This window comes from Schistocerca cancellata, chromosome 8 (genome assembly GCF_023864275.1).
Source record: "Schistocerca cancellata isolate TAMUIC-IGC-003103 chromosome 8, iqSchCanc2.1, whole genome shotgun sequence".
NCBI classification, from domain to species: domain Eukaryota; kingdom Metazoa; phylum Arthropoda; class Insecta; order Orthoptera; family Acrididae; genus Schistocerca; species Schistocerca cancellata.
In genome coordinates this window covers 585,265,782-585,279,766 of record NC_064633.1, presented here as the reverse complement: position 1 = coordinate 585,279,766, position 13,985 = coordinate 585,265,782, and the positions used below count along the sequence as shown (strand labels likewise).

Sequence of the window (13,985 nt, the reverse complement as noted above, 5' to 3'; positions counted from 1 at the left end):
TCAGTATTTAACCTTGTCGAGAGCCCTGCCTAAAAAGTCATTACGCAAACTACTTTAAGTGGCAGTGGAGCACACCACACAAACGGTTTTATCAAATGGCATTTCATTTGCAAAACGTCCTGAAGCGATACCAACTTTCACAAAAAAGAGTATACCTCAATAGCGCATATGCACATATAATACGCTCTGTATAAAGAAAGTGTAACTCTGTTATTACAGTGGCTTGCCGCCTCACTTATATCATAATAGTTTATTACTTGTTCAGAGATCCCATGTAAGGATTTTAATTTGTCCGAAAACTTAAGTCCTTGAAGTTCGTACAATGTTCACAGATGTCGTTGCACACGCAATGATTGTTACTCAGTGGTGCTCACCAACAAAATACGGAGTGATATTGCATGTAAAAGCGGAAAGTTCTCAATTGAATTCTATTTTGACAAGTTAACTGCGTTTGTTTGCGTGAGTATAATGTAGATATAACTTGCGACTGGCTTTTAATCATGCTGCAAATCTAATTGAATATGTACAGACGTATTGTTATAATTTGTGTGCAACAGTAAGCTTTATTGTTTGCTGTTAATATGGCGGAGTAGTGTTCATACTCTTGCGGTTTTCGCGCCCGTGGACAATGTATTATTTTTATAAATTGAGTAACGTTTCATAACTGGAGGACGTGAACCAGAATTACGAACTTGACCACGCGTATTGTATGCTTTGTTGTCGAAAATTAAGATAACCTCATAGCGATTCAATATGTTAGGTTACGAAAAGAGATAATAAGTATTGTGTATTGTACACATGTATCACTATTGTGTATCAATTATGAATGTCGTTATAGTAGAAATGGAGCGAAGTGTGCATTCTCTTCGCATATCAGTAATTGTGAAGTGCTCAAAGACACATGTTAAGAAAACGAGAGGAATCGGTTAAGACTTGTTTTGATACATCTGTGTGAGTGATTCAGATTGGTTATTCGGCATGTTTTATTTCGTAAGTGTAGTACCATTGACAATAAAATATTTCCAAATCGTTGCAGAATAAATGATCTTGGGGTTTCGGGCAGTGGCAGTAGAGATTAGGAATGCGCTGTGCCCAATCTTTTACTGATGTAATATTTTTCACGTCCCTTGTATTTTGTAATGTTTGCGTTGTATGTGTGGAAACGTTAGTTGCTTCCTGTTCAGAACAATTGATCATAATAAAGCCGATTATTTTAGCATTGAAACATAAACTGTGATCCATTGTAATGTCTTAAAGATGCGAACCATAAACTTTAAATACGACATAAACAATACACCCTTGTAGATTGATGGGCTCTTACATGAAATCATAGTATGCAAAAAGGTGAAGACTCGAAATTTAATTATGGTAGTGTTATAGACATTGTTGATTCATTCATCATTGGCTTTGTGAGGTGGTAAGTTTCGGGGTTGGGATGACGAAACCAGATTTAGCAAGAAATCTTCCATTGAATTGCATTAGTTGTTTTAGTCAGCTTTATACTCTCTTACTTTGGGGAGTACGAACGAGACAGAAGTCCTCAGTTTAAAATGAAAGTGACGATGTTGACAAAGTTTGGTGCATGTGTGAAATGATTACCTGACTGTTAAGTTGTGCTTATATTAAAATGTGGAATGTATCATCTTTCTTTCCTCTATAGCCTCCAGTCGTATACTCCATTTGGAACTTATCAGAACAATCGTCATGGCATCAGGTCAGCTTTTCAATCTGAAGTGGAACAATCATACCAACAACATTCTCCAGGTAATTAGTTATCTAATTTGATAGTACCTATAAAGGTGCGTCACAAATGGGACAAAATTTTTGTAGTTTACATTTAAATTACATGTGATGTATATTTAGTAAGACAGCTAAAAAAATATTCAACAGTTTTTGAGAAGTTATTGCCCTCCATTTGTCAGACAGAAATAAGTCTCTGTACCTGTTACATTTTACTGATGTGAAAATTTTTTGTAGGTGTTCATGGAGCATTTGAGTTGTGAGAATCTTGTTGATGTCACTCTTTCTTGTCAAGGCCAGTTTCTCAAGGCACATAAAATGATACTTTCTGCATGCAGTCCGTATTTCCAGGTCAGTATGCTGCATTTAATGTTTTGATGTTATGTATGTGTGTCTTCATGTATTGTGTCTTGATGATTACAGTAGACATGTTTGGTTTGTTCATCATGGGATTGATGCACCAACAGCTTACCAGCACTTGCTGTGAATATTAATGGCAGTTTAATTTGCTCTGTGTATAGAACACAGTTCAAAATGTAAAGGACCATTAAGCATTTCCAGACACACACTGTGTATTTAAGGTCTTGAAATTAAATCTGTAACTGGTACACCTTGGTATTACGCCCATGAGGGGAATTTCTTTTTTTGAATGCCGCAATATGCATGACACCACTGAACTGTGTATCCCTGTACCTCCGTAGCATTCAGTTGTCTACCAACCTACTTCATCATCATTGCAGGCATGTCTTTGCTAGTTTTGCTTCTGTAAGGGTGATAGAGTCCCAAGAACGAATGTGTACCATTAGTGAAAGTTGTATTTCCTTGCCGTCATTTTCAATACTTCGCATTTGTGCTACTGTAGTTAATAAAAATGAACGAGATAAATATTACTGATACTCTAAATGAACCACTGGATAGTGATGTTGATGACATAAGTGAAAGTGACAACAATTGATCCAAACTGTTTCAATACTTAGCATGAATGAAACTACTGAAATTAACTGGTAAAGATACTGAATGATCAAAAACTAAGATATTATAGAAATGTTCTATTTTTCATAAATGAGGTAGTCATTCAGCTGAAAATGTTACAATGAAATCTCCACACAAGTTATGTCGGCAGAAATTTTTGTACAGAATTTAAATTGTTTCTTAAAATTTTGAAGCATAGCCTATTTTGTGTTCAAATGTAAAGTTACAGCTGTTTAGCTTATATTTGTTGCTGTGTTGCTGATGTATAGGGCTTTGGAAAAGTATATTTTTCATGTTCTGCATTTTGTGCACTTCCCTGATTTTGATGTATATGTATAAAATTTTTAGGTGTGCCAGTTGTGTGTTAAAATAATTCTTTTAAGTATTCAGAGGTTCATCAGCCAGCCATTATCATACATTTCATGCAAAGATTGCAATTTTTCTTTGAAAGTAGGTCACATGTGTGTTAGATTTATACTCGATGCTGTTTATCTTGTGACTGCTTTGTGAAAACTTGTAGCAGATCTGAAACAGAATCTTGTAATTTTTGCTAAAGGAACATTTTGCCTTTGTGATCTGTGAGGTATCAAACATTAAATTAGCACAAATATTATTTCTTTTGGTGATTAATAATTTGTTTCTCCGCAGGTTCCTGCATGGTTGTATGCGTCAAGTTATAATTCACTTGTTAGTGTTTTATCTGCACTGTCAGTTTAACAGCCAATTCATAAATTTCATAATGGATACCAAATGTGTAGTCTACCATCCCCTGGCCTCACTCATCACAGAGATGTTGCAACCTTAATTGTCTGTTTTGTATTTGATGCCAAAGCCATATTTTTATTAATAGACAGTTCCATCTTTCATCTAGGCTGTTACATAGTAACTGCCATTTACACTACTGGCCATTAAAATTGCTACACCAAGAAGAAATGCAGATGATAAACGGGTATTCATTGGGCAAATATATTATATTAGAACTGACATGTGATTACATTTTCACGCAATTTGGGTGCATAGATCCTGAGAAATCAGTACCTCTGGCCGTAATAACGGCCTTGATACGCCTGGGCATTGAGTCAAATAGAGCTTGGATGGCATGTACAGGTACAGCTGCCCATGAAGCTTCAACACGATACCACAGTTTGTCAAGAGTAGTGACTGGTGTATTGTGATGAGCCAGTTGCTCGGCCACCATTGACCAGACGTTTTCAGGTGGTGAGAGATCTGGAGAATGTGCTGGCCAGAGCAGCAGTCGAACATTTACTGTATCCAGAAAGGCCTGTACAGGAACTGCAACATGCGGTCGTGCATTATCCTGCTGAAATGTAGGGTTTTGCAGGGATTGAATGAAGGGCAGAGCCACGGGTCATAACACATCTGAAATGTAATGTCCACTGTTCAAAGTGCCGTCAGTGTGAACGAGAGGTGACCAATGGCACCCGATACCATCACGCCGGGTGATACGCCAGTATGGCGATGACGAATACACGCTTCCGATGTGCGTTCACCGCAATGTCGCCAAACACGGATGCGACCATCATGATACTGTAAACGGAATCTGGATTCATCCGAAAAAATGACGTTTTGTCATTTGTGCACCCAGGTTTGTCGTTGAGTACGCCATCGCAGGCGCTCCTGTCTGGGATGGCAGCTTCAAGAGTAACCACAGCCATGGTCTCCGAGCTGATAGTCCATGCTGCTGCAAACGTAGTCGAACTGTTCGTGCAAATGGTTGTTGTCTTGCAAACGTTTCCGTCTGTTGACTCAGGGATCAAGACATGGCTGCACGATCCGTTACAGCCATGCGGATAAAATGCCTGTCATCTCGACTGCTAGTGATAAGAGGCCGTTGGGATCCAGTGCGGCATTCTGTATTACCCTCCTGAACCCACAGATTCAATATTCTGATAACTCATTGGATCTCGACCAGTGCGAGCAGCAATGTTGCGATATGATAAACCACAATTGCGATAGGCTACAATCCGACCTTTATCAAAGTTGGAAACATGTTGGTACGCATTTCACCTCCTTACACGAGGCATCACAACAATGTTTCACCAGGCAACCCCGGTCAACTGCTGTTTGTGTATGAGAAATCAGTTGGAAACGTTCCTCATGTCAGCAAGTTGTAGGTGTCGCCAACAGCGCCAACCTTGTGTGAATGCTCTGAAAAGCTAATCATTTGCATTTTACAGCATCTTCTTCCTCTGTAGCACATCATCTTCGTCGTGTAGCAATTTTAATGGCCAGTAGTGTATATTACTTTAGCACCTAATTTTGGCTCTGTGCTGTTTTCAATTGCTTATTCTATAATTGTAATTTTCTGTTGTAATGCTGTGTGGGCGTATACAGATGTGCATATGCCATTTTAATGTCAGTGCAGTCACAAAGGAAAGGGGCAAGAGCAGCATTTCTTACTCATCAGCAAATGTTTTTGCTCATGTCTACTACAATAGCATTAACATGTTAAAATGACGGACAGACGTTTGTAAGCATCGTACTGGGTGATAGTGTAAAATTATGGCAGTAAGAGTAGCACTTGAAAATGACAGTGTTGAAATCATCTGACCTTATAGCATTTGACAGTTATTGTATAAAATCCAAAGAGAAAAATGTTATTGTCTTGAGTTAGAAACTGAATTCCTTCAGTCTCGACTTAATGCTGTATAGCAGTTCTCAAAGGTATGGATTTTACGCGAAGCAAAATGTTTGGTATCAAAATAAAAAAGCAGCTTTTGCCATAATTTCTCAGCATTGTTGTTGTTCTTTGTAATAATTTTGATTGCTTGTAATTCTCCTGATATAATTTGATGGTATTCTGTTACATTCCACATTGCAGCCATACTGCTATTCAAGTTGTCACACTTCAGAGTGACAATCTTTTCATCTTCTACATTGTATTGATACCGATAGTGATGTTTGTGCTGTCAGTGAGATTGACTGGTGTGCCTTAGCAGCATTTTCATCTTTGTCCATTGTTGAAGTCTTTGGTTTCTTTTGAGTATAACCCTAGACATGAGCCCTTAGAGAGTGATATTGTCTGAAACCAGAACAACTGTCCTCCTCATGTAACTTATTTCGGGACTAGCTACGGCTTAGTTACCCAGTCTTGAATCCTCATGTACACTTCTTTAAAGTCTTTGTTGAACCCCCTTATATACTCCTGTAATGACATTAGTCATTCCACGCTATTTGATTTCTCATATTTTCTTCGCAGGGTTGATGAATGACATACTTCCAGTTGTTCCGTGAAATTATTATTTCCATTAAGGTACAATATTTCGACGGCTGATCCAGCATTCTCCTTCAGGTGTTGGAAGTATTGCTGTGATATGTACTCACTGCCTCAATTCTAGCCGGGTGGTGTACTTTCGTAAGTCCTCCTTATAGGCGGTTCGATTCCGACTCCCGACATTAGCTGCACTCTTTGATGCCCTTTTGTTTCTCGGAGCTGACACTGATATTCCGTGAAATGCAAATTCTCTCAGTGTTTTCCAGATCTGGTGGGCGTGATCACCAATGAGATCTTAATAAATTGAGTGCCTGACTCCAAGACTCATTTAAATTGAAATCTCCATCCTTGTTTATCAGGTTTTCTGACATTTTTATTTTGACAGGCTCCTCAATTATACGGTCCCAGAAACTTGGTGTTTACACCATAATACTACTCTCATTGTGTTTTATTTCATGATTATATTTGAAGCACTGCCTGGTGACAACTGATTTGCATGGTTGTTGTAGTCGGGCGTGTTGCTGATGTTCCTTGTATCTGTCTTCGACTTTTCTGATATCTACCACATATAAGGTATGGAACATTTGCCTGGAATGTGATACACACCCAGCTCTCTTCTCTCAGGGTGTTCAGTGTGACTGATGTTTCTGTTTCAACGTTACTTGGTTCATTGGTGAATTTTATATGTGCTTCAGCTCCCAGTAATTTGAGTGACTGTGACCTTTCCAGCTGTGCTATGTTCATGAGTATTCATTTTCATTCACTATAGGTAATAGGCATTTCTGTAGCTTTTACAAAGTTCCACAGTGTCCTAAGGTGATTCAAAACCAGCCTACTTTCTTGCCCATGGTGTTTCAGACAAAAGTGACCAGCTAGCATCAGTCAGAGGTTTCTCAGAGCAAAATAATGAACTGTTACTTCATGCATGGGACTAAAGCAGCTATTTGTTGTAGCCAGAATGCATATTTCACTTTGGAATATTTTGTGTGTAGTTGTAAAGCTTTCTGGCTGATTAAAACTGTGTGTTAGACCAGGACTCAACTCTGGACTCTTTAGCTGCTGATCACCCAGGTGACCCAGTTTCAAGCTGTACTTCTGCCAGTATCTCTCTATTTTTAATTTCCAAACTTCATAGAAGTTCTACTGCCTACCTAGCAGAGGAACAAGCATTCCTCCCAAAAAGATATTGAAATTACTTAACAACAGCCTAGGGGACTGTTCCCAGAATGAATCTTTTGCTCTGCATGGAAGTGTGCATGTGTTTGAAACTCTTGGCTGATTAAAAATCTCCCTCCCTCCCTCCCTCCCCCCTCCTCCTCTCTCTCCCCCTGTGTGTGTGTATGCATGTCTGTCTTTGTTACCTATTTTGATTTTATTAAATTTTGATTGCTGCAAGAGTGTCAAAAGTTATTTCTTTTACATGTCCAGGAACTATTCAACCAACATCAACATCAGCAACATCCGGTTATCATTATCAATGGAATGAAGTTTGTGGATATCAAACTGGTTGTTGAATTCATGTACAGGGGAGAAATAAAGGTAAACGAAGTAAAAGGAAAAATATATCTGGATCAATTTATTTTTCATTATGTAACTTGATATGTTATAATGAACTGAACTGAATTTTTGTAAAATTTTACTGAGATGCTTTTTCCAGTAATTGTCACAAATGCTTCAAAGTAAATAAGTGTGCAGTAAATTAGTGCTACACTTAATTTCGATATCTCTTGTGGCAAACTCACAGACTGTAATAGTGTAATAGAATAGGCCATCTTTTGCTGTTAATGTGTTCCTCATATTTTTTTTCACTATTCTAAGACATTAGATGTGAGGGACAAGTCTACACATGCTGTGAGGTGTACATGCCATTATTTCAATGTATTTGCCCTCAGTAATATCTCTGGCACCACTAGTAAAGTTTTGCAATCACTAATTCAATACTTCAGAGATATATCTGATTTGATCCATTAAAAATGGTTTTTGAAAATCAGAGATATATGTTTAGTTATTTGTTTGACACCATTGTGCAACTGTCAACATTGTACCAGTGAGTTTTTGGCAACTTTGAGACATTTATATCGGGCAATATTTTCTTAAAGAAGAAAAAACTAGGCCAGCGTATACAACTTTTTTTGCTCTTTCTTTACCGAAATAATAAAAAAGTGATTCTTGGGCTATTTTCATGTGGATAATTTGAAGCAAAGTCTGCTGGAAAAAATAGAATTTTGGAAAAAAATGTTATGTTTATCTTTTTATGTATCTGGAAGTAATTATGGGATAATGCTGAAACATTGCATGTAGTAACTTATCAATACAAGATCTTAGAATATAAAATTTCCTTCTCCTACTGCTTTTCAGTAGCTCGCAAATTGAGGATGAAGTTGATGATTTTTCTTAAAAAACCATTTTCATTGGAAATTCCAGGTTCTGACCCACCTGAAAACTATGTTCGGGTTTGCAATGCAAGCATATAAATCACTCTTTAAGAAAGGAGATGTCAATAACTATTGGCCTGTTTCACTGCTGACATCATTTTCCGAAATTTTTGAGAATGTTGTGTGTTCTAGAATAGTATCTCATCATAGCAACAATAGTATCCTTAGCAAATCACAGTTTGGGTTTCAGAAGGGTTGTTCTAATGAGAATGCCATTGTTCACTCAAAAGATATTACAAACATTAAATAATAAACTAATGGTGGCTGGTATATTGTGTGACCTCTCTAAGGCATGTGATTGTGTGAATCCCAGTATTCTCTTGGATAAATTGATGTTGTATGGGATAGAATGTGTAGCTAATCAATTTATTATGTCTTTATGTAACCAAAAGAAGGCAGAAAGTTGTACTTAGGAATTCAAGCAGTATAGTCCAGGGACATAATTCTGACGGGAGAAATCACATATGGGGTTCCCCAAGATTCAATCTTAGATCCACTACTGTTCCTTATATCTGTAAACGATCTTCCATCTAGTATACAACAAGCTGAATTTGTTCTTTTTGCAGATAAAACTAGTATTGTAATCAATCCCAGCATACATACAGACACAGAAAGAATGGTAAACAAAGATCTTAAAGTATCATTGACTGGCTTTCTGGTTTTTTAGTGGCTGGCATAAGACATCCTGTGAAACTTCATTAAATGCCATCTCCGAAAACTGCCTAGAACGTACAGTTGTTAATCACACTCATGATGTAATGGCAATTGGACGTAATGGCAACAAATAGATTTGACCTCTCTTAGGGTGCCCACATCAAAACTGGTATCAGTAACTATGACACACTTGTGGCAACAAAGATTACCAAAGTACAAAGGACAACTAAAACAGCCAGAAAGATCTATATGTTCTGTAAACTAGATAAAAAAAAATCAGTAGTGTATATCAACGAGGAACATGAAACTTTCAGCACTCGGCAGGAGCATGTAGAGGAACTCTAGCTCAAATTTAAAAGAACAGTTGACCATGCACTGGATAGATATGTGCCCTGTAGAAAAGATCATAATGGGAGGGAAACTCCATTGTATACAGCCACTGTAAACAAACTTCTAAAGAAACAGAGATTACTAAATATTAGGTGTAAAACAAAGCATAGGGCTATAAATAGAGAGATGCTAAATGAAACACATTTGGCTGTCAAGAGATCATTGTGTGATGTCATCAGTGACTATTGTAGCATAATATTTTCAAATGACAATTCACAAAATCCAAAGAAATTTTGGTCATATGTAAAAGCTGTTAGTGGCATCAAAGTTAGTGTCCATTCCCTAGCGAATGAGACAGGAACTGAAATTGAGGATAGCAAAGCAAAAGCTGAAATGCTTAACTCTGTTTTCAAATGTTCCTTTACAAGGAACACCCAGGAGAATTTCCCCAGTTTAATTCTCGTGCCACTGAAAAGATGAATGAAGTAAGTATTAGTGTCAGTGGTGTTGAGAAACAACTGAAACTGTTCAAATAGAACAAAGCTCCAGGGCCCAATGGTATCCCTATTGGATTCTATACTGAATTTATGGCTGAGTTAGTTCCTCTTCTAACTACAATGTATCGTAGATCCCTGGAACAGAAAACCGTGCCCAGTTCTTGGGAAAAGGTACAGGTCACACCCGTCTTCAAGAAGTGTAGTAGAAATTATCCACAGAACTACTGTCCATTATCCTTGACATCGATTTGTTGTAGAATATTTAGAATGTATTCTGAGCTCAAATATACTTAGGTACCTTAAAGGAATGACCTCCTCAATGCCAACCAGCACGGATTTAGAAAACGTTGATAATGCGAAACCCAGCTTGCACTTATCTCACATACATAGTGAAAGCTTTGGATCAAGGCAAGTTTCTTGATTTCCGAAAAGCACTTGATTCAGTACTGCATCTACACTTACTGTCAAAAGTACGATCACAGGGGGTATCAAGTGAAATTTTTGACTGGATTGAGGGTTTTTTTGGTAGGGAGGACACATCGTGTTATCTTGGATGGAGAGGCATCATCAGATGACACTTGCTTTTTTTTTCATGTTGTATGTTAATGACCTTGTAGGCAGTAGTAGAAGCAGGCTCTTTGCAGATGATAATGAAATTGTATCTGAGAGAAGCTGTATAAATATTCAATCAGATCCTAATAAGATTTCAGCTTGATGCAGAAATTGGCAACTTGCTCTAAATGTTCAGAAATGAAAAATTTGCACTTCAGAAAATGAAAAAATGTAGCGTCCTGTGACTATAATATCAGTGAGTCACTGTTGCAATTGTCCAACTCATACAAATACTTGGGTGTAACACCTTGTAGGGATATGAAATCGAATGATCACATAGGTTCAGTCATGGGTAAAGCAGATGGCAGATTCAGTTTCTTGGTAGAATGTGGAGGAAGTGCAACCAGTCTACAAAGGAGATTGCTTAAAAATAACTCGTGTGACCAGTTATAGAATGTGTGGGACCTGTGCCAGGTAGGACTAACAGGGGATATTGAACATATATAGAGAAGGGCAGCATGAAACAGGTTTGTTTAATCCCTGGGAGAGTGTCACAGAGATAGTGAAGGAACTGAACTGATAGACTCTTGAAGATAAACTATTCTGAGGAAGTACATTAACAAATTTCAAGAACAAGTTTTAAATGATTACTGTAGGAATATGCTACAACCACATACGTATCGCTCATGGAGGCATTATGGCTATAAGATTAGAATAACTTCTGTACACATGGAGGCATTCAAACAATAATTCTTCCTGCACTCCAAAAGTGAAAGGAACAGGAAGAAACCCTAACAACTGATACAATTGGACACACCCTTTGCCTTGCACCTCATGGTGGTTGGCAGAGTATAGATGTAGATGGTCTCATCTTAAATTGTAAAAAGACAACATATTAAGCTCTGCACACATGCAGATACTACACCAATGACGAGTGTAACACATGGAGAGTAAATAATAAATAGGGTGGAAATTTCATAATTCTTAGGGGACTTTAGAATCACTGCAAATCCGGGGGAGAGGGAACTCAGTAAGTTGACATATTTCGCGTATTTTCATTCAGTAATCAAACAGTGGAAAATTCAGGTCGGAATAATGACAGTATTATGAAAAGGAAAGTTGCTACTCACCATATAGCAGAGGTGCTGAGTCGCAGATAGGTACAACAAAAAAATTGACAGCAAATAAGCTTTTGGCCAAAAAGTCCTTCAGCAGAAATAGACTAAACACACACACACACACACACACACACACACAAGCACAAATGCAACTCACACATACATGACCACAGCCAGTGACTGCTGAGGTGGCCTCAGCAGCCAGAGAGACTGTGGTCATGTGTGTCTGACAGACAGCAAAGTAAGTCAAACAATGGGAAATCCAGGATGGAATGTAACGATACCAGAGAAGGAAAGTTGCTACTCACCATATAGCAGAGATGCTGAGTCGCGATAGGCACAATAAAAAGATTCACACACATAGCTTTCGGCCATTAAGGCCTTGGTCAGCTGTAGACACACATACACACGCATACACATACTCACGCAAATGCAACTTGCACACACGTCTACAGTCTCAGAGAGCTGAAACTACACTGCGAGCAGCAGCACCAGTGCATGATGGGAGTGGCGACTGGGTGGGGATAAGGAGGTGGCTGGGGCAGGGAGGGGGAGGGATAGTATGGTGGGAGTGGCAGACAGTGAAGTGTTGCAGTTTAGACGGAAGACAGGAGAGAAGGGGGGAGGGGGTAAGTAGCGGAAAGGAGAGAAATAAAAATAAATTAAAAGACTGGGTGTCATGGTGAAACGACGGCTGTGTGTTGCTGGAATGGGAATAGGGAGGGGGCTGGATGGGTGAGGACAGTGACTAACCAAGGTTGACGCCAGGAGGGTTACGGGTACGTAGGATGTATTGCAGGGAAAGTTCCCACCTATGCAGTTCAGAAAAACTGGTGTTGGTGGGAAGGATCCATATGGCACAGGCTGTGAAGTAGTCATTAAGATGAGGGATATCATGTTTGGCAGCGTGTTCAGCAACAGTGTTGTCCACTTGTTTTTTGGCCACAGTTAGTCACATGTGCACCGACGGCTTGTTGGTTGTCATGCCTACGTAGAATGCAGCACAGTGGTTGCAGCTTAGCTTGTAGATCACATGACTAGTTTCACAGGTAGCCCTGCCTTGGGTGGGATAGGTGATGTTAGTGACTGGACTAGAGTATGTGGTGGTGGGAAGATATATGGGACAGGAATTGCATCTATGTCTGTTACAGGCATAATTATCGTCCCAACCTTGTACAAAACAAATCTCCCGTGCCTTATCTTTCCAGTCTCCCACCACCTCCCAAAGTCCCACTGTCTGGCCACAGAAAAGCATTCCCCTTGTAACTCAGTACCATCCAGGACTAGAGCAACTGAATTACATTCTCCGCTAGGGTTTCAGTTACTTCTCGTAGTGCCCTGAAATGAGAAATGTCCTGCTCATTATCCTTCCCACACCTCCACAGTGTTATTCCGCCATTCACCAAGCCCACACTATATACTTGTCCATCCTTACACAACTCCTGCTCCCTCCCAATACCTTACCTCATGGCTCATACGCCCCCCTTTAATTTTTGAATAGGTTGTGTTAAACTGTCAATAGATGAAATACCCGTAATTCACAATTGTTGCTTTTAGTTGGTAGGTAGGTTGCAGCTTTTGGTTGATAATTTCGAACGAGTGCCAATGTCTGCACATTGCTCATGTGTTCCGATATCACAGAAATCTTTGCCATTGAAAGTTTTGTATACTTACTATCTGCAAAAGAAGAAAGATCAAGCAGAAGCTGACAGGTAGCGATATCAGAGACAATCGAAACATTAAACACAGAAAAGAAATCAAATTTGGGGTCATCTTCTTTATGCTGTGTGTACTGAAAAATAAGATATCCTTCTTGAATGCAGAAACTCTAGGCTCTTCTGCATTAAGAACCGAGAATCTTATTATTGTCACTTCATCATCATGAGTAGCACCAGGGTCCAAGAAAATATCAGTTTTTGAATGAAAACATTGTATGCAGTTGGAATTTTTACACACAAACAGGATCACGAAACAACTTCCATGTCCCAGTACTCGGAAAGTTTCTAGAAACCTTCAATAAAATCCAAAAGTGGATTATTTTTCTGTGGAGGTGATTATGGTAACCCATTGTGGGTCAGATGACAAGCAATGATAAAATGTAAAAAGTGGATAACTACTGCAGGGAACTGTGCAGTCCATCACTAAGGACTAGTCTCATGTGCAGGTTAACGGCATGCCTTAAATTCAGTTATTCGGGGTGTATATGACCCGGGACAACTAGGAGATCCGAGGGAATTTTTCATTGTTTTAGTTTTCAGTTAAATTTTTCTAACTTTGACTGGTAAGAACCAATACTCTAACAAAGGATATTAATGTATCTTGCTACTGCAAAATAATACTGCACCAATTAAAAATGAACGAGAGAAAAAAAAAAACCACGAAAATAAAACTTCAGTACTAAAGGCAATGCACCATTTACAACAACAAAACACAGTGCTCACACAAGCGTTTG

At 38.7% G+C, this 13,985-nt stretch overlaps 1 protein-coding gene across 3 annotated transcripts in view; it reads left to right on the top strand.

Annotated features, from left to right (window-relative positions):
• The first annotated feature begins 241 nt into the window (after nt 1-241).
• LOC126095223 (protein tramtrack, beta isoform-like) overlaps nt 242-13,985 on the top strand; it is a 124,256-nt gene continuing 110,512 nt past the window's right edge. Inside the window, exons 1-4 of one of the 3 annotated variants that reach the window (XM_049909961.1) lie at nt 242-459; nt 1,661-1,764; nt 1,978-2,091; nt 7,376-7,486. In XM_049909961.1, coding sequence (XP_049765918.1) covers nt 1,705-1,764; nt 1,978-2,091; nt 7,376-7,486 — 285 coding nt within the window. In that variant the 5' untranslated portion in view covers nt 242-459; nt 1,661-1,704. Of the gene's footprint in view, nt 460-607; nt 991-1,660; nt 1,765-1,977; nt 2,092-7,375; nt 7,487-13,985 lie in introns of those variants that run through there. The other 2 variants (XM_049909962.1, XM_049909963.1) reach the window with 2 other exon arrangements.